The sequence below is a fragment of the Aquarana catesbeiana genome, linkage group LG08, assembly GCF_042186555.1.
Source record: "Aquarana catesbeiana isolate 2022-GZ linkage group LG08, ASM4218655v1, whole genome shotgun sequence".
NCBI lineage: Eukaryota > Metazoa > Chordata > Amphibia > Anura > Ranidae > Aquarana > Aquarana catesbeiana.
The window spans coordinates 261,668,561-261,690,887 of record NC_133331.1 but is presented as its reverse complement, the minus strand read 5'-3'; the positions used below and the strand labels follow the sequence as shown (position 1 = coordinate 261,690,887).

At 41.5% G+C, this 22,327-nt stretch overlaps 1 protein-coding gene across 1 annotated transcript in view; it reads left to right on the top strand.

Moving 5' to 3' along the window:
• LOC141106732 (membrane-spanning 4-domains subfamily A member 15-like) overlaps positions 1–22,327 on the top strand; it is a 49,160-nt gene that overhangs the window by 111 nt on the left and 26,722 nt on the right. Inside the window, exon 2 of the mRNA XM_073597665.1 lies at positions 12,135–12,266. Coding sequence (XP_073453766.1) covers positions 12,135–12,266 — 132 coding nt within the window. The remainder of the gene's footprint in view (positions 1–12,134; positions 12,267–22,327) is intronic.

Sequence of the window (22,327 nt, the reverse complement as noted above, 5' to 3'; positions counted from 1 at the left end):
AACCCCAGTGTCATATTGCAGTGTAGCACTACCCCTGTAGGAGCCGCTTGAGTATTACACAGACAGTCCTCACTTCTTCACTGGCAGCCAGGTGAATGGTATTTTCTGCAGCCAAGCACACATATACTTAGGCTCGATGTAGTCAATGACCAGTTCAGGGGATGTTGTTTTTGTAGATTTATTTTTGGGGAACTTAGATAGGGTAGGGAATTTTAGTAGGATACTCCGGAATAAAACTATACACAACCTGAGGACTCCACCTGTTACTCAATTCTAGACCAGCAAAAGTACCTTGCTGGGAGCAGATGGCAGACTTCTGTATAGCGATGTAGAAATCAATAGTGTGAACAAAGTCTCTTGTAAAGCAGGACAGGTAGACAGAGCTCTTCAGATACAAGCTAGTTACGGCAGACTGCTTAGCAGTCCCAAAAGGACTAGAACTGAGCACAGTCCCATGCAGTAGCAGCAGTTGGGCAAGCTCTTTAGATCACTAGCCAGTAGACATGTGCAGAACGAAAAAATTAGTTTTGTTTCGATTCGTTATTTATACAAATTAGTTTAGTTAAATTTGTTTAACTTGTTTTCGGAATTAGTTTTGTTTATGCGATTCAAATCGATTCAAATTTTTGAAATTCAAATTTGAATCGATATGAATAGTTTTTAAATTAAGTTTGAATAGTATTCGAAAAGTTTTCAAATTTGAATAGTTTTTAATAGTTTTTTGAATTTGAATAGTTTTCCAATTTCAAAAGAGAATACAATAGAACATAAAATAAAAAAAATAGAATATAATAGAGTAAAACAGAACAAAAATAGAATAGTAAATAAAACAAAATAGAAAAAATAGAATAAAAAAAGAATAGAATAAAATAGAAATAACCATCTTCTGAAATTCGAATAGAAAAGAATAGAATAGAAAATAATATAATTAAAAAAACAATAGAATAGAGAGAATATAAACATCTTCCTATTCTAATCTATTCTTTTCTATTCTATTCAAAATGAATTGATTCTATTTGTTTTTCTAATTCTATTCTTTTCTATTTTTTTTTCCTTTCTATTTTTTATTCTTTTCTTTTCTTCTCTTGTGTATTCAAATTCAAATGTATTCTATTTGAAATTCAAATTTCAGAAGATGGTTATATTCTTTTTATTTTATCCAATTCTTTTTTTTATTCTATTCTATTCGTTTCTATTCTATTCTGTTCTTTTTTTTCTATTTGATCTGTTTTACTTTATTATATTCTATTATTTTATTTTCTGTTATATTCTTTTCTATTATATTCTTTTTTTTTTTTTCTATTTGATTCCTTTATTTTCTATTCTATTTTATTCTCTTTGGAAATTGTAAAACTATTTGAATTTGAATTTGAAAACTATTTGAATCGACTCAAAAACAATTCTTTTTAAATTTGATAATTTTTATTCATAATTAAATACCATACATCACAATATACAATATACATATTATCGGATAGTAGTAAAAATCTTCCAATACCCGATGTAGCATAAAAGTTCACACCATTAGTAAAAAAAAAAGAGAATACAGTTTTATTTTTCACCCCCCCCTCCCTTACACCCTTATACCCCCCCCTCCCTTATATTCCTTATACCAAACTCATTTCCTTGTATAGGACATCCGGCATATTACTACTACTCCAGTCTTAAAAACAATATCCTCTCCATTTTCTTCTTACACTGCTAGCCTGTCGGGTTGACTACACTCATCAGCCAGGGATTCCATATTTTTTTAAATTCTTTTAAATTTCCTGCCCTTGTGAAGACTGTACTTTCTTTCCCTATTGTTTCCGAAATTTCTCTACGCCAGTCAGCAACCGAAGGGGGTTTCTCAGCTTGCCATCTTTTAGTTATTCCCTTTCTTGCCTGGTATAAGCATCTCCGCACTGCTTTTATTTTATCTCTCCCATCGCCCAGGTCCTCACCCACCCCCAGAATACATAGCTTTGGGTCTAATTTAAGACTCAGCTTGAGAAACCTATTTATATCCTCAACCACCTCTACCCAATAACGGGCTAGTTTAGGGCACTTCCATATCATGTGTAGCAAATCTCCATTCATTTGGCATCTCGGGCATTTGGGATCTGCTCTTCTCCCCCATTTAAACAGTTTTTGGGGGGTATAGTATGCCCTATGCAATAACATTAGGTGTGAAAATTTCTGAGCTGGCGAGCTTGAGACCTGTTGACTCCCCTTCAACATTTCCCTCCATTGGGCATCTGATATTGTCCCCAGATCTCTTTCCCACTTCCTCCTACTCCTAAGGTTATTTGGTCCTTCTCTGCTATTTCTGAAGATATACTGGTAGAGTTCTGCTATTAATCCTCTTGATCCCTCAAAACTCTCTATCATCCGGGGGATGGGTGATTGGCTCCATTTCGGACCTTGTTCCCCGTACTGGGCCTTCAGCGCGTGCCTAATTTGGATATACCCAAAATATGACTGCTTTGGGACAACAAACTCCTCTTCTAAGGAGGCAAAGGATTTCAAAATATTGCCATTATATAATTGTTCTAATTTGGTTATCCCTCTTGCCTCCCATGACTTAATTTTTCCTATCTTTGTTAATTCTTGCAGACGTTTGTTATCCCAAAGAGGCACATCTCTTGCAATTCCCTCCATACCTTTCAGGCTTTTAATGCTTTTCCAAACTTTTAGCATTAATTTGATTGTGGGGGTCTTATATGCAAACGAATCTGCCTCCAATACCTCCAGCACACATCTATGTGGTGCACCTGCAGTCATTATATCAGAATTATTATTGCTCATAGATCTACCTCCTGTCTTTAGGTGTTGCAATTGGGCAGCCAAAAAATAGCAGCGTGGATGCGGGATCGCCATGCCCCCCTCACCTATTGCAAGCTGTAGGGTCTGTAGGCTTATCCTTGAATGCCCCCCCCTCCACACAAGCCCTCTGAACAACATATCTATTTTTTTGAACCATCTGCCACCTATCCAAACTGGTGAATTCTGCAAGATGTACAGGAGTTGGGGCATCCACAGCATTTTGACCAGATTGCATCTTCCAGCTACCGACAGAGAAAGGCCTTTCCATATATCCACCTTTTTTTTAAGTTTCTCCAATAATGGGGCCATGTTATTATTTAAAAAATGATCTGGATCCCTTGTTACCTGGATTCCTAAATATTTGGTTTTCTCCACTATTTTTAATGGGGTTTTTTCCAGGAAGGTGCCCTGTTTGATGGGGTCTATTGGCAGTAGAGCCGATTTTTCCCAATTTATAATGAGGCCCGAGACCTCCCCGAAGTCTGCAAAGACACTCATCACCTGTCTTAGTGACCCTTCCGTGTTCCCCAGGAAAATAAGGACATCGTCCGCGTATAACGCGATCTTCTCCTCCCTGGTCCTTCTCTGGAACCCCTCTACCATCCTGTTTTGTCTTATAGCAGCCGCCACTGGTTCCATAGCTAGGGCAAAGATCAGGGGTGAGAGGGGGCACCCCTGCCTTGTCCCTCTCTCCAGCTGGAACTTGTTAGATTCTATATTGTTAGTTTTAACCCTAGCCATGGGGTGGCTATATAGGATTTCCACCCACTTCCTAAATGAGGGTCCGAAACCGTACACCCTCAGTACCTGCCAGATAAATCCCCATTCCAGGCTATCAAAGGCTTTCCCTACATCCAACATCATAATAGCTCTAGAGCCAGTATTCTCTGTTGGGATCTGCAAGTTCAAAAATAGCCTCCTTATATTCTCGCTTGTTGACCTTTGAGGAATAAAACCTGTTTGATCCGATTGAACCAAGCTATGAATTATCCCCTGGAGCCTAGTGGCCAAAATTTTTGCCAAGATTTTTACATCTGAGCACAACAGGGAAATAGGCCTATATGATCCAGGCTCCAGGGGATCCTTCCCTTCCTTTGGTATCATTACAATTGTGGCCTCCGTCATTGAATCGGGCAGCCTTCCTTCCTGGTACGCCCCCTCAAACACTTTGAGGAGTTCCGGTATCAGTATTTCCCCATATTTTTTGTATATCTCTGCCGGAAGGCCATCCGGACCTGGAGATTTCTGGTTAGTCATTTGTTTTACGGCAGTTTTAACCTCTTCTAGTGAGATTGGGGCCTCTAGGGCCTCAGCCTCCAGCTCAGACAGGGAGGGCATTTCTATTTTCCTAAAAAATCTTTCCATTATCTCTCCTGCCACTGGCCCCTGGGATTTATATAGTTCTTCATAGTAATTCTTAAATACTTCATTTATTCTATCTGGTTGATATATAATTTTACCCTCCCTATTATTAATGGCAGGGATTATTGGGGGGGGGGCATCCACTTTAGCAATATGGGCTAGTATCTTCCCTATTCTTTCCCCCTCTCCAAACATTATATGTTTTTGGAATGTTCTTTTGTTTTCGGCTTTCCTGGACATTATCTCCTTATATACTGATTGCTTATTTTCCCACCTTTGATATTTTTCCGGGGATGGATTTTCCACTAGCTCCCTTTCTGCTACCAGGATCTCGTCCCTAGCCTTCTCTTCCACAGCCCTTGATGCTCTCTTTACTCTTGATATCTGCTGGATCAATATTCCCCTCATATATGCCTTCAATGCATCCCACATCACCCCTTTTGCCACTGAGCCCTCATTTAACATTATAAATTCCCTCATTTTTGTCATGGTTTCCTCTGGGTCCTCGAGAATCTCGAGCCACACTGGGTTCAGTTTCCAGGTACCCCACTGTTTCCTTATCCCGATATCCATCATAGCTGTAACCGGTGTGTGGTCCGAGATTCCTCTTGGATGGTAGGTTATATCCCTGATCAGTAAAGCGGCCATATCATTTCCCAAAACTAAATCTATTCTCGACAAGGAGGAATGGGTACTAGAGTGACACGAAAACTGTTGTATTCCAGGGTTTCTCACTCTCCACAGGTCCATCAGTCCAGCCTCTTCCAGGAACTGTCCCATTCGGATCCCACATGGGCTCTGTCCCGGTTTTCCTGGGGGAAATTTATCTAATTCTTTATTTATCACTACGTTAAAATCCCCTACTACAATGACAGGGGTCCTCGGTTTATCTATAACAAACTTCAACAGGCTATATAAAATTTCTAATTTAAAAGGTGGTGGATTATAAATATTAGCTATTATGCATTCCTGATTCCCTATCGTGCAGTGTAGAAAAACATATCTCAAAAACAATTCTAGTCGATTCGAAAACTATTCAAATTCAAATTAGAATTCCGTCCGAATTTTTTATTTTGTTATTTCAGATTCATTGAAATTCGGTACTAATTGTAATTGAGACTGCTACATACTAATGCTGCCTGACTCCCACCCATGTTCCAGAAAGCTCTAGTTTATAGGAGGACTCCAAGCAAACTTCAACAGCACCAGAACACAGAATCAGCCTCAACTAATTAATTGTGTTAGGCAGACCTGCTGAAGATAAATTTGCCTCTAGCCCCACCATCAGGCGGAATAGCAATTTACACCAATCAAACTATTTACATCCTAGAACCCAAACTAGTTGGGTGCTACAGCAGTAATGTATGGTGCAGCATGTGTTTTACTATGTGTTACTGCAGCTCATGTCAACCTGTTAAACGGATTTTGCTGCATTAGGGTGCTAGCTGATGTGTGAGTCGTCTATTTGTTGTGGTTCACAATATAAAATACACGCCACAGTAATCCTAATTCAAAGAGACCCATTTCTAGATGGGCTGCCATAACAGTTATTATTCTAGATGATATCTCAGCACACAAAAGGTTCATGTTCTTTATTCTACAGTATGTGTTAAGGTTGCCAGTCCTTTGAAAATTAATGGGGTGCCTTAATGTCCTGTGACAACCTGCAATAACACATGTGTGGTAATGCAACATTTGCAAAATTTGCTTTGGCAATATCTCCTCATTTATGCATTTCTCCTCATTTAAATAATAACTGTAATATAACTGTTTTTAATGTGTGTTTAAAGGGGTTGTAAACCCTCGCTGTTCTTCACCTTAATGCATTCTATGCATTAAGGTGAAAAACATTTTTTAATGCAGCAGTGCCCCCCCCCTTATACTTTCCTGAACCCCGAAATTTGCACAAAGGGAACAAGCACACCAGCTCCGGCCGGTGTCTCGTGTCCTGATTGGATAGATTGATAGCAGTGCAGCCATTGGCTTCCGCTGCTGTCAATCAAATCCAATGACCCGGGCGCCGGGGCCGAGTCATACATTCAGTGGCTATGGACGCCGAATGATGGACTCGGGAGCGCGCCCGCAAGGCAACCCCCCTGGGAGAGCGCTTCTTCTAGGGGGTTATGTGATGTGGGGAGGAGCCGCAAGGTGGTTCGCTGCCACTCTGTGCAAAACGAGCTGTAAGTATGATATGTTTGTAAGGTTCTTTCTTTTTTTTTTTTTTTTATAAATAACAATCACTTTAATGTCAGTTTCTATTTGTCGCCTTTCGATGGGTAAATTTGACATCCCCTAACATTTGATTTTTAACAGGAAAATAGCCATAAGAACATAATATGAGGGATTCCTATGCACTGTGTACAGTCTATTGAGATTCCTGTGCGAGCGGCTGAACGAAAGGGTGTTCAGACGAGTGAACATCCAGTTGCAGTGTAAAGATAAATGTGACAGCCTCCTGCCCGGGGCTCCTGGTTATTAGGGAGTAGGGATGGTCCTGATGTTTGAGTCGAACGTAAGTTAGACTCGAACATCGGGTGTTCATTTGTTCGCAGAAAAAACATATGGGGCATTTGTGGCAAATTCGAGCACTGCGGAGCACCCCATAATGCACTGCGAGATCACAGTGCATTGATGGCTGCTGATTGGCCAAAGCATGCACCTGACCTGCATGTTCTGGCCAATCACAGTGCCTTCTGCTGTGAGAGCCATGATTGGCCAAAGGCACCCTGCCTTTGGGCAATCATGGCTCCAAGTCCACGCTCCACACTATATAAGGCTGCTTACACAGCCTTATATAGGCTGTGTAAGCAGCCTGTGTTTGATGTTTGGGGTAAAAAGAGCTGATATTATCTCTCACTCTCCTCCGAAACGGTTTGGAGGGCAGGAAGCACTGGTTGGCAAAAGGAAGCATCTAGTTGGGGTGCCAAGCGGTTCCGTCACAGGGGGGACCCCATTCTGTTTTTTTTATTAAATGTTGGCATGGAGTTTCCCTTAAAATCCATACCAGACCTGAAAGGGTTCTGTTAGCTAGCTGTGGGGAAGCCCGTTGACAGCTGATGGCTCATCCGTTGTTAAGGAGCGGGACCAGGAAGCTGGCCCAAACATCGTACACAGGCTGCTTACACAGCCTATATAAGGCTGTGTAAGCAGCCTTATATAGTGTGGAGCGTGGACTTAGAGCAAATAAGTGCAAATTTGAATGCTCACCGAACGGGCGAACAGGCAATGTTCGGGCCGAACTTTTGCTCGGCTCAAACAGTTCACCCATCTCTAATAGTGGATTTATATTGCAGGAATTTTTTCTTTTTTTTTTTTTTTCAAAGGGTAACTCCACTTTCATGGGGAAAAAAATAGCAAATAAAGAAAAAATAACATAGCGTATACAATTGCAACACAAGTCATATTGTAATTGAATGTTATTAAAAATTACCTTTCCTTTTCAAACCGCATCTCTGTCATTTTCTGTAAAATGCAATATGGCTACCTGGAGGCGTTCTGTACACAGAATGTGTACAGGACTCCCCCCAGGAACATAATTTCCTGCTTGTGTGATTGGCTCACTGATTCTCCCAGAAGTCTGCCCTAAAAAACAAGTCAGATTTCAGGAATTCCCGGCAACATAAATGTAATTTCGGGTGAGATATTCCTAATAGAAAATAACATCTAAAGGGATGCAGGCCCAGCAATTTTCCTCATTAGCATCCTGCAGGTGCAGCAGCTGATTGATATTTATGAAACCACTCCCATTAGACTCGCTTTTCCACATGGACACAGACAAAAAAACAGTGATTTCTTCAGAATAACAGAAGGTAGGAATCTACAACAAAGTTTGTTAAAAATCCTTGCAATGTACATTGATCACCCAGAGGGGAATGTTTTTTTCTCAACAAAAGTGGAGTTACTCTTTAAAGGACTTATTTACATACCCCATACTCATTCATGCAGGGGATGGCAGTACCTGGGGGGCATTCCTAATTTCAATAAACGCCCCACCATAGACCCCAATAATGATTGGGCCAGGGTTGTGGGAAAGTGGTCCTTTTCTTCATCAATATGGGGACAAGATGTTTTGTCAATGGGGCCCCCCTGGCAAGGTACCCCCCAACATGTTGAGGGCATGTGACCTGGTATGGTTCAGGAGAGGAGAGCCGTATTCAGGCCAGCCAGAATGCATGCTCAGATAAGGGCTTGACATGGTTTTTTTTTAGGGGGTATCCCACCATTTTTTTCTATTTTTGTGTGTGGGTTTCCCGTGCTGGTTAAATGTTTTTAACCCGCAGGCTGTACCATCTTTAACATCTTTATTAATCACACAAACCTCCTGCTGCAACTCCTTCTCCTATGTGTTAAAACTCTTTAAGCAGAAATGTCCTAACATTCTCTTAAATGGCAATACACTTAACATGCTCCTTTCTCACTTCCTAACACCTATTCTGACTAACCTGTGTGAGAAAGATCTTAATTCTTAACTACTATTTTAGGTGATCTGACTCCCCTCTGTCAGGCAGTGGTGGCTGCAGGGGAGAGGAGGGAACACCGGCATTAAGACCCCTTTCACACCGATGGCGTTTTGCAGGCGCTATAGTGTTAAAAATAGCTCCTGCAATCCGCCCTCAAACAGCTGCTCCATTGTTTCCAGTGTGAAAGCCCGAGGGCTTTCACACCGGAGCGGTGCGCTGGCAGGACGTCAGGAAAAGTCCTGCCAGCAGCTTCTTTGGAGCGGTGAAGGAGCGGTGTGTTTACCGCTCCTCCACTGCTGCTCCCCATTGCAATCAATGGGGCAGCGCTGGGATACCGCTGGCAAAACTCCGCTATTGCGGCGCATTGCGGGCGGTTTTAACCCTTTCTCGGCCACTAACGGAGGTAAAAGTGCCCCGCTAGCGGCCGAAATGCACCGCAAATCCAACGTTTTACCGCCGACGCTATAGGCGGCTCGGTGTGAAAGGGGTCTAAACGAGCCATAGAAGGCTATGAGTGATGTCACCACTCCAAGGCATAACCAGCCATTGTCAAGAGCTCCCTCCTTTCCCCTGCAGGTGCTGCTGGCTGACACAGGGGAGATCACATAACCAGACCCAAGCAGCCTGAAAATAGGCAAGCAAGTATACAGATCTTTCAGGTTAGTCAGAATAGGTGTTAGGAGGGGGTAGGGAACATTTTTAAGACTAGTTAGGTTTTGCCAGGAATTCTACTTTTTAGAAATAATCAAATTTTACATTGTTGTATATTTTTTAGTTATTAAAATGAGACTTGTCATGAGAAGGTGTCATTGTTAACCTCTGTTCTCAGATTATGTAGTTCATGTGGTACACTTACTGGGCCGTACTCGGGCAACTAGTATTAGAGACAAACAATAAATGACAAAAATATGGATATAGAAAAAAAATCTCAGTGAAAACATAAAGTGCCGAAAATGACATAATAATAAAATGTCCAAACAAGTGAATAAATGTTGTTAAAAAGGAAACACTTTGTGTAAAAGGAACAAAGTCCCCAAAAAAGTCCTTTCAATACTCCAATAAAAACGAAAAAATAATAATTCCTCCTGCATGGAACATACAATGAAAAATTAAGTGTGGATGTACACTCACCAGATGTTGTAGATCCCCCTGCCTTATGACAGGAAGGATCATATAAGGCTTATGGGGTCTCCCTGACCTCCTTGGGGTCTTTTCAGCAAATCCTCCAATATCCTCCTCGTCCAAATAAGATGTGACTTCAAACAGGATATAACCAGGGGTATAGATAAGAAAAAAGAGAGGACGGACTCCTCATAGTGTGAAACCGTAGATATAGTTTATTAAAAGCATCAAATGGCTACAGCATTTGACAGATAAATACAATCTTAGGACCTCCTATGCGAGCAACCGCAATGAACAGTGGAGGCTGTGGAAAAACCCAAGACCCACTACAGAATCAGCATGCGTTCCATCAGGACGTAACGTAGCGCAACGTGCATTCCATCCTTGCGCGTTTTGTCATCAATCGTGATGTTATCAGATGCTTTTTTCTATATCCATATACATACCCGTATTTTTGTCATTTATTGTTTGTTCTCAGTTTATGTAGTTCACGTGGTACACTTTTTCACTTATCAATTTGATAATGGCAAGCGCTGTTTGCACAATAGGTTTGTGCACATTTAATAATTCCCTTAAAGGTTTGGAACAGCAGCTGCCATCTGTTGTATTTTATTGAACTGTTTATTTTGTTGCAGGTGTATTGATTCACACGACCCACTAAGACCTAGTTTGTTGTATATTTTTTAGAGTCATTAAAATGAGACTTGTCATAAGAAGGTGTCTCTGTTTCTGAAAATACTAGTTCCCGAGTACGTCCCAGTAAGACCTAGTTTGAGTCACTTTACTACAGTCTCAATAAAGTCCACTAGATCAGTGGTTCTCAACCTCAGTGCTCAAGTACCCCAAACGGGCCATGTTTTCAGGTTTTCCTTTACTTTGCAATGAAAAAGTATCCCAAACAGATGGGGAAAAGAAAAGCGGGGTTAAATGGAAGGGCAACTACCAAATTAGAGTAGAAAAAAGGTATCACTTTATTGGCATGAACATAAATAGCAGGTAGCGGGGTAATGACCCAGTGCAGTACTGTGACTATAAAAATAGCGCCGACCACCTATGAAGGTGAGTCAGTCGCATCCACAAACAGGGGGAACAAAATGGACATAGAACAAAAACATGTAACAAAAACAAAAACAGCGTCCGGACGCACAGTTAATTGATGTCAGTCCTGCTGATCCAATGGATAGTGGGGAGAGCAATTGCTCAGTAGGGGTACAGGGCTGACATCAATCCCAGAGGTGGAGGGGCACTTAGGGGAGAAAGGGCAGGGAACTATGGGAGAGGGAAATGACCGTGGGGTGTCTGAGGGCTGATGATTATATCAGACGTTGTCTTGCTGATGTCCACAAGGTGGTGTGTCCGGATAGTCTACGGTCAGGGGAAAAGGCAGGTAATAGGTGTCATGCTGTGTGGAAGTACATCACAGTTACAGCAAATAGCTGAGGAAGCAGAGTACCCTGGGCTGGAAAGGATCACCAAGACTGTAGAAGTAGTAATGTATCAGGCTGTGTAAACAGCTTCAGGCCGTATAAACAGGGCGGTAGAAAACCGAACAGTCTTACCATCTCAGACAGGTGCCGTCGTATTTGCAGGAGCTGATGTCTCCCCCACTGGATCGCTGCACCGCTAAGCGGTATTCAGGGTCCTTGCGTCAAGTGCAGGGTGCATGACCGTTCCTGGAAGTCGAGGATGGCCACCTCAATGTGCAGTCTCTACCGTCTCTTCCTCTGTGCCCTGCGATCACGTGATCGGAGTCCTCCGATGGAATCATGTGCCCCTGAGCACCAATAGGGAATGCCTGGGCGCGGCGTCCAGGCGGAAATGACGTAACGCGTTTCACATCTGAAAGTGTGTAGCTTCGTCTGACGTAGTAGGTGGCTCCCAAGGACTCCTTTTAGATGATGTTCCCGCCTTGGTTACGCCCACCTAGGGAGGTTAATATCAAAGAAGGAGCGGCTATCCCTGTGTTGTGTGCTGATCAGGCAGCTGTGGTCCGTTTAGCATTGCTCATCTGGGGATTTGCTATTCGCAGTAGGTCCTTGTGGATCCATATAGCAAATTCTGAGTCTATAGCAGTTATAGGATGTTTTAAAGGTCCAAACCAAGTATTAGAAAAGAATGGAATGGCGATTATCAATTGACATGGCATATCTGCCCACATCCATTGTTTGTGGGGGGCTAGAAAAGTTACATTTCCTTTACTTTGCACAGCTACTTTAAATCAATATCAATGACATGGTATTGATAAGAGCTATTTTATCTAATGGAATTCCCAAAACATGGCCCGTTGGGGGTACTTGAGCACTGAGGTTGAGAACCACTGCACTAGCTAGTGCCAAGGATAAATATGACCAGTCATCAATATTGTTATCATTCTTTTTCCTTTAGATTTTGCTGGTTGTTGTTGGTGTCTTGGAAATTGTTCTGGGTATAGTATCAGCAACTACTCCTACTGGTCTCGTTAGCCTCTTTCTTTTTGTCTCCTCGATCAGTGGCATTGACTTTTGGGGAGCAATAATTGTAAGTATAAATTATCCTTATTATTCTTATTTTACTAAGGCACAAACTAATTAATATTTAGTTGGGGGGCGTGGCTTGGTACGCAGCGTGGATGGACGCTTGTTAGGAGAGCTCCTGCAGCCTGAGATCCCTGAGGCAAGAAATGAACCGTTTCCTAACAAAATTATGGGCAAACTTCACAAAAGTGGGTCCCAAAATCGATCCCTCTGCTCAGCATCTACTCCATCTGGCAAGCAAATCCCCGCAATCTTCAAAAATACACTTACAAAAGCAGCGGTGGAAGAGACAAGATGGCACTGCCTCACAGATCAACAGGAGAGGACGAGGAAGATTATGATGAAATCTCCCTGCCTGCTTCAGAGGACTCAGTAAGAGATCCCATCCAGCCTGAACATCCACTGACATACGCTGACATGACTGAGATTGCAGCTGACATTAAGAACTCCTTCCCAGCTGCCATTACAGACGTAAAAGCAAACTTGTTAATGCTCACAGAGCAAAATGGCTGTAAGTGACTGAGCAGGAAAACAGAGGGACAGTCCCCTGCAAAGACTAGAACGTGTCACAGCTACACACTCACAGCACATGATTGATATTATTAGACAAATAGAGGATATGGACAATAGAGGAAGGAGAAACAACATCCGAGTCAGGGGAATACCTGAAACAGTTTCCCCTGATCAGATTAAACCCGCATTAACCTCCATCTTTAACAACCTGATTGAAAGACCCTCTGAATCTCCAATAGAATTTGACAGAGCTCACAGAGCCCTCAGAACTAATTTGCTGTCTAACAAATTTCTGCCTAAAGGAAGAAATCCTCGAAAAAGCAAGACAGAATGACACGGTCACCTTTAACTGAGAGAACATACAACTCCTCCAAGACCTGTCTCCCATTATACTTTAACCCTTATTGGAAATTATGAGGCATAACCTATAGATGGAAATTCCCCTTTGCCTTGCAAGCCTCCTTCAATGGGAAACAACACCTACTCCGTGTACCGGACGACCTGGCTAATTTCTGTGAAAGTCTAAAAATTGCCCCAGTAGATTTACCAGACTGGTACATAGAATTCAATCTACCACCAGCCAATAACACTGCTCCCTCTACTCCAGGCCCCTCACCACTAAAATCACCATTCCAAAAAGGGAAACAATGCAGAAATGTAAACCACATTAACCATAAGTCACCTGCTGCAAAGGCTCCTAGAACAAGAGAACGGAGTTAAACAACAATTAAACAGGACTTTTTAACAGCTGACTAACATTCCCATTATGATGACCTGACTCATTACTCAATGTTATGCAGTAAACGTAACCAAAAGGCAGCTACCACACTCATTACTTCTGATTTGAAAAAATGTCATTTAAAGTTTGTCCACTAGAAGGCACTCTCGTCTCAAAAATACTGATGAGAACAAACTGCAGAATTTTTAGTAACTGAAATGGTTCCCACAAGTTCCCTCCTGGAGCTCATAAATCAGAATTAATTTCACACATCAAGTTCTACAGGAATCTACAGAACATTATCCTGCTTATGATCTGTTAACAAACTCTTGCTCTCCCATTATACCTGTCAGAAGAAACCTTCTCTTACCATGCAAAAAGCATCTATCGACAGAAGATCTACCACACAACTTCTCCACGCCTCACGACAAGGATAACATAACCTTCACCAGGAGAACAAACCTGTTTAAGGTAATCCACTCAAAGACATTCCAGATATTTTGTAAGTGGAAGTGATATGACTTTCTCCTTTAGAATGCTAGAATCATTTAGAATGATCTGACTTTAAATCTTTTCATGATATATATTATTTTAAATGTTCTACGCTTCCTTCATCGCATAGGAATTTGAGCAAATTAACAGATCACAGACCTACAAACTATAATGGTAACTCCTACATTCTGACCAACCTGAAACGAGAACTCTACAAAATACCAATGACATTTCTCTGGTAAAAACAATGCCTAGAACCAACTCAATCAGAAGATAAAGGAGACCTTTTGGACTTTAAGTGAGGGGAACTGGGATCAGTTCTCCGCCACTTAACACTGGTACTACAAAGGCTAATAACACAATGTCATGGTTTTCAGTCATGAAACAGACATATTGTATATCATTGCATATTTGGATTGATCAAGTTATGTATGAGATATAGAAAATCTCTGAAGGTTTAAGTTTGAAAATGTTAATACAATAACTTTTTAATAGTTAACTCTAAAGGAGACTCGCACTCAAGTTTCTCTCGTTTAGAGAGCTTGACACTAACTGAAAGTTTGACAAGTCATTTACCCCCTATGAGGGGCAGGCACTGACTGTCAGTCTCCTATTGAAGAGAATACCTATTTCACCTTTAACCAAAGTTATTACCTGTTTGGCTTAAAATATAGCACAAGATAAAGATGAAGTCATGCACATCCACAAAATTCCCTATGTTCAATGATCTGCAAATGCAAGGGTCAAAGTTAACTAGCGTGACCTTTAACATGTAACATTCTCAGGGTACTCTCAGACTGCCAAGTTCACCACTCAGTGAACCCCAATATCCTATAGATAGTGACCCCCCCCAAATACTAAATACGGTTTTCTCTTTAACAACTGATATCAATCACACAATATAAACTTATAGAACCGATCCTGTGAGCTACTGAGGGAGGTCACCGTAACGGTTACAAGAACTAACCTTCCCTTTCACCTTCTCCCCACAACTACCTTTTATATAACACATATTACCCCAACTTAACCAATGGGGTTACCTTACCACCCCCCGTCATTTTTTTTTTTCTCCCCTTCTCATCAATATGGTCTACTCAATGTTAGGAAAGTCACCGAACCTCATTTCAAATAAAAAAAAAACTAAAGGGGTATGAATATTATTAAACAAAAATTCCTCCTTCATTCCTGCACAACAATTGGCAGACTCAGACGATCGTTATCTATTCTTGAAAGGAACCTGGTCAGGCAACCCGGTAACACTCGCAAATGTTTTCTTCCCGAACAGAGCACACATTACGTTCTGTCAAAAAGTAATTGACAAATTAAAATGATTTGCAACGGGTTGTAACATCCTAGGTGGAGACTTCAATATATGATTAAACCCACTACAGGACACTTCAACTGGGCAAACAAACGCCGCATATAAAGTACTGAAACACATCAAAACACTCCTGCAATCTCTGTCACTAGTAGACACCTGGAGAACCATCCACCCAACAGATAAGAACTTCACCTTCTATTCCTCCCCTCACAGACGCTACTCAAGAATTGATTTAACATGCATAACCCAAAGAGGTCTCAAAACCACATCCAAGGCTGAAATAGGCATAATATCCATTTTAATCATACGCCCACATCTTTATCCTTGAAACCACTGATACCAAAAACCTCAACCTTTAATTGGAGACTAAACGCAGCCCTACCAACTGACCAAACAATCCAAAAAGATATAAAAGATACAATTAAAAACAACTGCAGAAAATCCCTACAACAAATTCTAGACTTAAAAACTAAAAAGATCTATATTTAAAAAAAAAAAAGTATCTTCTATGAATACGGACACAAAGGAGGGAGATATTTAGCCAGAGCCATTAAAGATGCAAAAGCTTCTGGACATATACAGTATCTCACAAAAGTGAGTACACCCCTCACATTTTTGTAAATATTTTATTATATCTTTTCATGGGACAACACTTTGGGGGTTATTTTCTAAAGGAAAATCCACTTTGCACTGCAAGTGCACTTGAAAGCGCACTTGGAAGTAAAGTCGCTGTAGATCCGAGGAGGACATGCAAGGAAAATAAAAAACAGCATTTTAGCTTGCACATGACTGGATGATAAAATCAGCAGAGCTTCCACTCATTTCAGATCTACCACTTAGATTTAGAGCAACTGCACTTCCAAGTGCACTTTCAAGTGCACTTGCAGTGCAAAGTGGATTTGCTTGTAAATAACCCCCTTTGCTACAATGTAAAGCAGTGAGTTTACAGCTTGTACAACAGTGTACATTTGCTGTCCCCTCAAAATAACTCAACGCACAGCCATTAATGTCTAAACTGCTGGCAACAAAATTTGGCCCAATTTGGACATTTTCACTTAGGGGTGTACTCAATTAGCCATTATCACTCCCAGATGTTATGTAACCCATTAGTGTTACAAGGTCTCAGGTGTGAATGGGGAGCAGGTTTGTTAAATTTGGTGTTATTGCTCTCACTCTATCATACTAGTCACTGGAAGTTCCACATAGCACCACATGGCAAAGAACTCCCTGAGAATCTGAAAAAAGAATTGTTGCTCTACATAAAGATGGCCTTGGTTATAAGAAGATTGTCAAGACCCTGAAACTGAGCTGCAGCAGGATGTCCAAGATCATACAGCAGTTTAACAGGACAGGTTCCACTCCACAGAACAGGCCTCGCCATGGTCGACCAAAAAAGTTGAATGCACATGCTCAGCATCATATCCAGAGGTTGTCTTTGGGAAATAGACGTATGAGTGCTGCCAGCATTGCTGCAGAGGTTGAAGGGGTGGAGGGTCAGCCTGTCAATGCTCAGACCATACGCCTCACACTGCATCAAATTGGTCTGCATGGCTGTCATCCCAGAAGGAAGCCTCTTCTAAAGATGATGTACAAGAAAGTCCGCAAACAGTTTGCTGGAGACAAGCAGACTAAGGACATAGATTACTGGAAAAAAATTTGGTCTCATCTGACCACAGGACATCATTTATTTGGTTCGGATGGTGTCAAGCGTGTGTTGTGGCAACCAGGTGAGGAGTACAAAGACAAGTGTGTCTTGCCTACAGTCAAGCATGGTGGTGGGAGTGTCATGCTCTGGGGCTGTATGAGTGCTACCAGCACTGGGGAACTACAGCTCATTGAGGAAACCATGAATGCCAACATGTACTGTGACACGATGAAGCAGAGCATAATCCCCTCCCTTCGGAGACTGGGCCGCAGGGCAGTATTCCAACATGACAACAACCCCAAACACACCTCCATGAGGACCACTGCCTTGCTAAAGAAGCTGAGGGTAAAGGTGACTGACCAAGCATGTCTCCAGACCTAAACCCTATTAAGCATCTGTGGGGCATTCTCAAATGGAAGGTGGAGGAGCAAAAGGTCTCTAACATCCACCAGCTCCGTGATGTGTCATGGAGGAGTGGAAGATGACTCCAGTGGCAACCTGTGAAGCTCTGGTGAACTTAATGCCCAAGAGGGTTAAGGCAGTGTTGGAAAATAATGGTGGCCATACAAAATATTGACACATTGGGCCCAATTTGGACATTTTCACTTAGGGGTGTACTCACTTTTGTTGCCAGCGCTTTAGTCATTAATTGCCGTGTGTTACGTTTTTTTGAGCGGACAATAAATTTACACTGTTATACAAGCTGTACCCTCACTACTTTTCATTGTAGCAAAGTGTCATTTCATCAGTATTGTCACATGAAAAGATATAATAAAATATTTACAAAAATGTGAGGGGTGTACTCACTTTTGTGAGATACTGTACATGCTATTCGCAACTCCGAAGGAGTACCAGAGAACAATCCAGAAAAAATAGCAGCCCTGTTTCACAAGTTTTACTTCAAACTCTACAACCTTCAACCACAACACAAACCCTCACATCTAACAGCTTCTAAAGAAGATAAAATTCAGGAATTCTTATTAAACAGTAAAATACCCTCACTTACAGAAGAAAACATAGAACAAATAGAAAAACGAATCACCGTAAACAAATTACTATCTGCCATCACAAACCTAAAACCAGGGAAGAGTCCAGGCCCAGATGGATTCACATCCCAATACTACAAAATCTATGCCCACCTCCTCGCCAGACATTTATTGGCAGCTTTTAACTCCCTAATAGGTATGGGCAAACGGTTCAACACCGAACAATATGCGCTGTTCGGGGCAAATTAGAAAGCTGCAGAACACCGTTTAAGTCTATGGGACACTAACATGAAAAATCAAAAGTGCTCATTTTAAAGGCTTATATGCAAGTTATTGTCATAAAAATGTTTGGGGACCTGGGTCCTGCCCCAGGGGACATGTATCAATGCAAACATTTTTATTTAAAACTGACGTTTTTTCGGGAGCAGTGATTTTAATAATGCTTAAAGTGAAACAATAAAAATGAAATATTCCTTTAAATATTGTGCCTGGGGGTGTCTATAGTATGCCTGTAAAGTGGCACAGTTTTCCCGTGTTTAGAACAGTACCGCAGCGAAATTACATTTCTAAAGTAAAAAAAGTAATTTAAAACTGATCGCAGCTGTAATGAATTGTCGTGTCTCGGCAATATAGCTAAAACTCATTGAAAAAAAATGGCGTCCATTACCAGCCCTTTTGGGTCTGGTATGAATATTAAGGGGAACCCTGTGCCGAATAAAAAAAAAGTGGCGTAGGGGTCCCCCCCAAAATCCATACCAGACCCTTATCCAAGCACGCAACCTGGAAGGCCGCAGGAAAAGAGGGGGGACAAGGGAGCGCCCCCCCTCCTGAACCGTACCAGGCCACATGCCCTCAACATGGGGAGGGTGCTTTGGAGTAGCCCCCCAAAGCACCTTGTTCCCATGTTGATGGGGACAAGGGCCTCATCCCCACAACCCTTGCGACGGGGTTTGTGGGGATATGAGGGTGGGGGGCTTATCGGAATCTGGAAGCCCCCTTTAACAAGGGGACCGCCAGATCCCGGCCCCCCCCATGTGAAGTGGTAAGGGGTACATTGTACCCCTACCATTTCACAAAAAGAAAGTGTCAAAAATAGTAAAAAAGACAGGAGACACTTAGGGACAAGTCCTTTGTTAAAAGATAAAAAAAATAAAAATGTCCCGCGATGTCCATTCATCTTCTATCATGCCACCACCGAGTCGAAAAAAGAAAAAAAAACACAACACATCTGCCTCCATGAGAGGCACCCGCCGAGTGACGCTTCTTCTTGGTGATAGCTCTTATGTAGCTGAGGGCGGGGCCACCCGGTGACGTAAACGGGTGACCCAGCCCCCCTCTGACGCCTCGTGACAGATGCTAAAAAGGCCTTAGATCGAGTTTCATGGGACTGTATGTTTACCACAGGCTCATACATTGGAATGGGGAATAATATAATAACCTGGATTAAAGCGCTGTGCCAAAACCCACAAGCTAAAATCAAAATCAATGACATCTTCTCAGACCCAATTAATATTAGAAACGGGACAAGACAGGGATGCCCACTTTCTCCTCTCCTTTTCATACTAACTCTCGAACTCCTCATCAGAACGATAAAGCTAGAAAAAGCGATACATGGCTTCCAATTCAATAACAAAGACTACAAATCTGCCGCATACGCAGATGACTTATTATTCTTCCTCTCCCAACCCCACATCTCCATCCCCAATCTAAATAAAATTTTCAAAACCTTCAGCTACATTTCAAACTTCAAAATTAATTTTAACAAGTCTGAACCCCTAATCTAACTCTACCATCTGGTCAACTCAATTAAACACAATTGAATTGCTGTACAACTGGGAGCATAAAATCCTTAAATATCTGGGAATTAAACTAACACCAGAAATCAACTCCCTATTTGAAGCCAACTTCAAACCCTTATTAAAGAACATAGAATCGGATCTTAAGAAATGGACTTCCAAACATTTCTCCTTGTTCGGCAGGGTGGCAATTTTAAAAATTACAATACTACTGAGATTTTTGTATTTTTTCAATGCCCTACCCATCCAGATCCCAAACTCATTTTTTTTTCTTTCAATATGTTTTATTTCTTTAGCAGAGTAAACATACAATAATATGTGTAAAATAGTACAACGATACAACAGTAAGCAAGGTTTGGATAGCTGCGCGTATATCAAGAGATATTGCGGAGGTCATTCTAGCAGAGGTTAACATAGTAATGTTGAAACTTGTGACAAAAGCTATTAAACTTACTCTATCTGATAACCTTAGAGTGGAAGGATAATTTACAAGTTATGATGACTCATCAGAGATCCATCCTGGCAGAGTGGTAGAGACCAACCAAACCTCAGACTTCATCAAACTATTAATCCTGGGAGACTATAAGAAATATGATCCTGGAGTTCATTGTATCATGCTAAATGCTGAGAGTGCTACAGTAAAGTATAATGATAAAATAAGGAGGAGTAGGAAAGTAAGTACGAAAGAGAAGAAGAGAGAGGAGGAAAAGAAGTGTTCCCGTATTGCCAACCCTGATGGTGCCCAGCTGCCACAACCTGTCTAGTATCGGTTATCGGGAAGTTCCTACATATGTGGCCCATGGTTCCCAGACTGATTCGAATTTGCCGCCGTGTCTTTCAGTGAGCTCACCATTCTTTCTTGGGCCATTATCCAGGATATTTACCTTTCTGTAGCGATAAAGGATATGTGATGTTGTTTCCAAGCCTAAACTATGGTTAATTTAGTTCCCAAGAGGATGAAGAAAATTAATTATTGGGTTGCTCTGGACACGTCCAGAATCCCTTCATTGAGTAAAGCAATGGAGGGATTCTTGGGGACTTGATTACCACCTATCACTTTGCGCATCATATAGAAAATTCTGTACCAGAAACGCCTGATTTTCGGGCATTCCCACCAAATGTGTATCATGGAGCCATAAGTGTCACAGTTCCTAAAGCATAGAGGCGAGGCGGAAGGGAAGATCGTTGCCAATCTCGCTGGAACAAGGTACCATCTGGTAATCAGTTTAAGGTTTGCTTCGATCAGAGCGGTATTGCATATGTGTTTGTATGACCGGAAGACGTTCCGTGCTACTTGTCCTCGCTCCAGCTGATCTGAGTCTCTTTTTCCCAGGTCAGCATATATGGGAGCTTGGAGTTATCTGAGGCAAGTGACAGATAAACCACCGAGATGCCCCCCCTCTGCTCAGTGGCCTGGCCACACCATTGTTCATATGTGGTCATGGATAGGGGCAAGGGATAATTGCGCCAAAGCCTAGTTAGGAAGTGGGAAATCTGAATGTATCTGTAGCGTTCCGAATCTGGCATCTCCAGTTTGCTTTTGCAGTAGCTGAGTGAGAGTGGGCCTTGGGGAATGAGGAAGTGTCCAATGCGGTATAATCCTTCCTGTTCAACCACCAACTGGCTTTGATGTCCATTCCCGGTGGGAATTTGGGGTTGTGAAAAATATGTGCAAGTGGTGTCATCTCCGATGATAGGGAGGGGTGATTTTTTTAGGCTATCCCAGAGGGAGATGGAGTTTGATCAAACTAATTTTTTAATCAATTAACAAGGATACAACAAAATTTCGTCTGGGCAAATAATAAAACCTAGGATCAACTTTCATCTACTCACCCTTACTAAATCAAAAGGAGGACTGGGACTACTCGATTTAAAAAAATATCACTATGCCACGTGTTAGGATATCTCTTTATCCTACAACTTCTAGTCTTAACTATCACCTTATTATTGTCTAATTACATTACCTGATTGCTGGCATTTCTCCATTCACCACACCCAGATCTGCGCAGGGAACAGCATACATATAATAATGACCAACACACATCAGGTCTACACACAGTTAATTTATTTTTGGCTTGTACAAGATCTTAAATACAAAGGATGAGATGGGTGTTATTAATTATTTTCCACTAATAAGGGGTACATGTTCAAAAGACATGTTTCCTTTATAAACCTGCTTATTCAATTAACCAATTATAATGATACATATATATTTTGCTTAGATACAGATATGTAAAGCATTCTAAACTATTATGTCACTTAGGAAAACATGGGTTTTTTTTATATATATTCTGTCAGCCAAGACACATTGGTACATATGCAAGTTCCTAATATCGAGTTTCAATTTCAACACAAGCTTACTTGTTCAGCAATAATAAATTTAAAACTTACCGCTAAGCAAAATAATAAATTTAATGGAGTAATTCAGCCTTAGGTTTCAATAACATCGCACAAAGCAGTGCAGACATTGGGGGGGCCTTTTTACAAGACCCTTTTATCACACATATCACTGCCATGCTAGCAGCAAAGACTGGGTAAACCTAGAAATATCAAGTACCCCGCATAATTTACTATACTTCCCATGGACCCTTAAC